General features: G+C 51.5%; 1 protein-coding gene across 1 annotated transcript in view; it reads right to left on the bottom strand.

The window, feature by feature from the left end:
- The window catches only part of RIPK4 (receptor interacting serine/threonine kinase 4), a gene marked incomplete in the record, with an annotated part of 32221 nt that extends 32059 nt beyond the window's left edge, over window positions 1–162 (bottom strand). Inside the window, 1 exon segment of the mRNA XM_014590860.1 lies at window positions 25–162. Within this exon segment, the coding sequence (XP_014446346.1) occupies window positions 25–162 (138 nt within the window).
- Between the last annotated feature and the right edge of the window lie 767 nt (window positions 163–929).

Genomic DNA, 929 nt, shown 5'->3' with positions numbered 1-929 from the left:
CGCGGGCACTTTGACGGCCGGCCGCGTCTTCCAGTGGACGTGGCGCACCTTGTACACCTGTCCGAAGCCGCCAGAGCCGACCTTCTCCCAGCCTGCGAACTCGCTCGCGTCGAAGGTTCGCAGCAGCCCCAGGGCCCACGAGCTCCCGCTGTCGCCCTCCATACGGGTTGCTGCGTGCTCCCTGGCGCTCGCAGAGCCTGAGAAGGGCCGGGACGCGCGCGACGGCTGGCCCGCTGTTCTTTGTGCTTTTTTCCTTGAGTAATTGTAGGGCCACATGCAGTGAGTTGTAAGGAATAATTCACTCTGCCCCGTTTCCACAGTGCTGTTTCTTCGCAAGACTTTGAAAAAACAAAAAACCTGTAATATCAACCAGGATATCGACTTCGGTACAGTCACCCATCTTATTCAGAGGTCTCCGATTTTACCGATCGTTCGCGTGTATTAAGCTCTGCACGATGTTCATCACCTGTGCAGATCCGTGTACCCACCAACACCGGCGAGATACAGAACACTCCGTCACCCCTCCTGTGGCCCTTCTACAACGGCACCTCCGAGCCTGGGAAATCACTCCTCTTCCCTCTTTCCAAATGGTTTTATTTTTTAAATGTTATGTTTACATACAGGAATCATGTACACGTCATCTTTTGGGAAGGCGCTATTGACTGACTTGTCTCCATTTCCTGGAGATTCAGGTCTCGCTGTCTTGCCTTTTTTACACCGCTTTCCAATTTGTTGATAACTTTTAAAAAACAATTCCCCGACCACAAGTCCATTTCAAGTATGGCTGCGGTTCCCCCTCACTTTCCTAGAACTGGTTAGCTTTTTACAGGTAGAACAGATGGCTTGAAAGCCAAAGACGTTTTTCTACTTTGGAGGGAGAAAATCCCAGTCTGAATGAGCTCCACTCTTGCAAAGACATCTGGGCCAGC

The sequence above is a fragment of the Tupaia chinensis genome, unplaced genomic scaffold (genome assembly GCF_000334495.1).
Source record: "Tupaia chinensis unplaced genomic scaffold, TupChi_1.0 Scaffold000492_1, whole genome shotgun sequence".
NCBI classification, from domain to species: Eukaryota; Metazoa; Chordata; class Mammalia; order Scandentia; family Tupaiidae; genus Tupaia; species Tupaia belangeri.
This window is presented reverse-complemented; position numbering and strand designations above follow the sequence as displayed.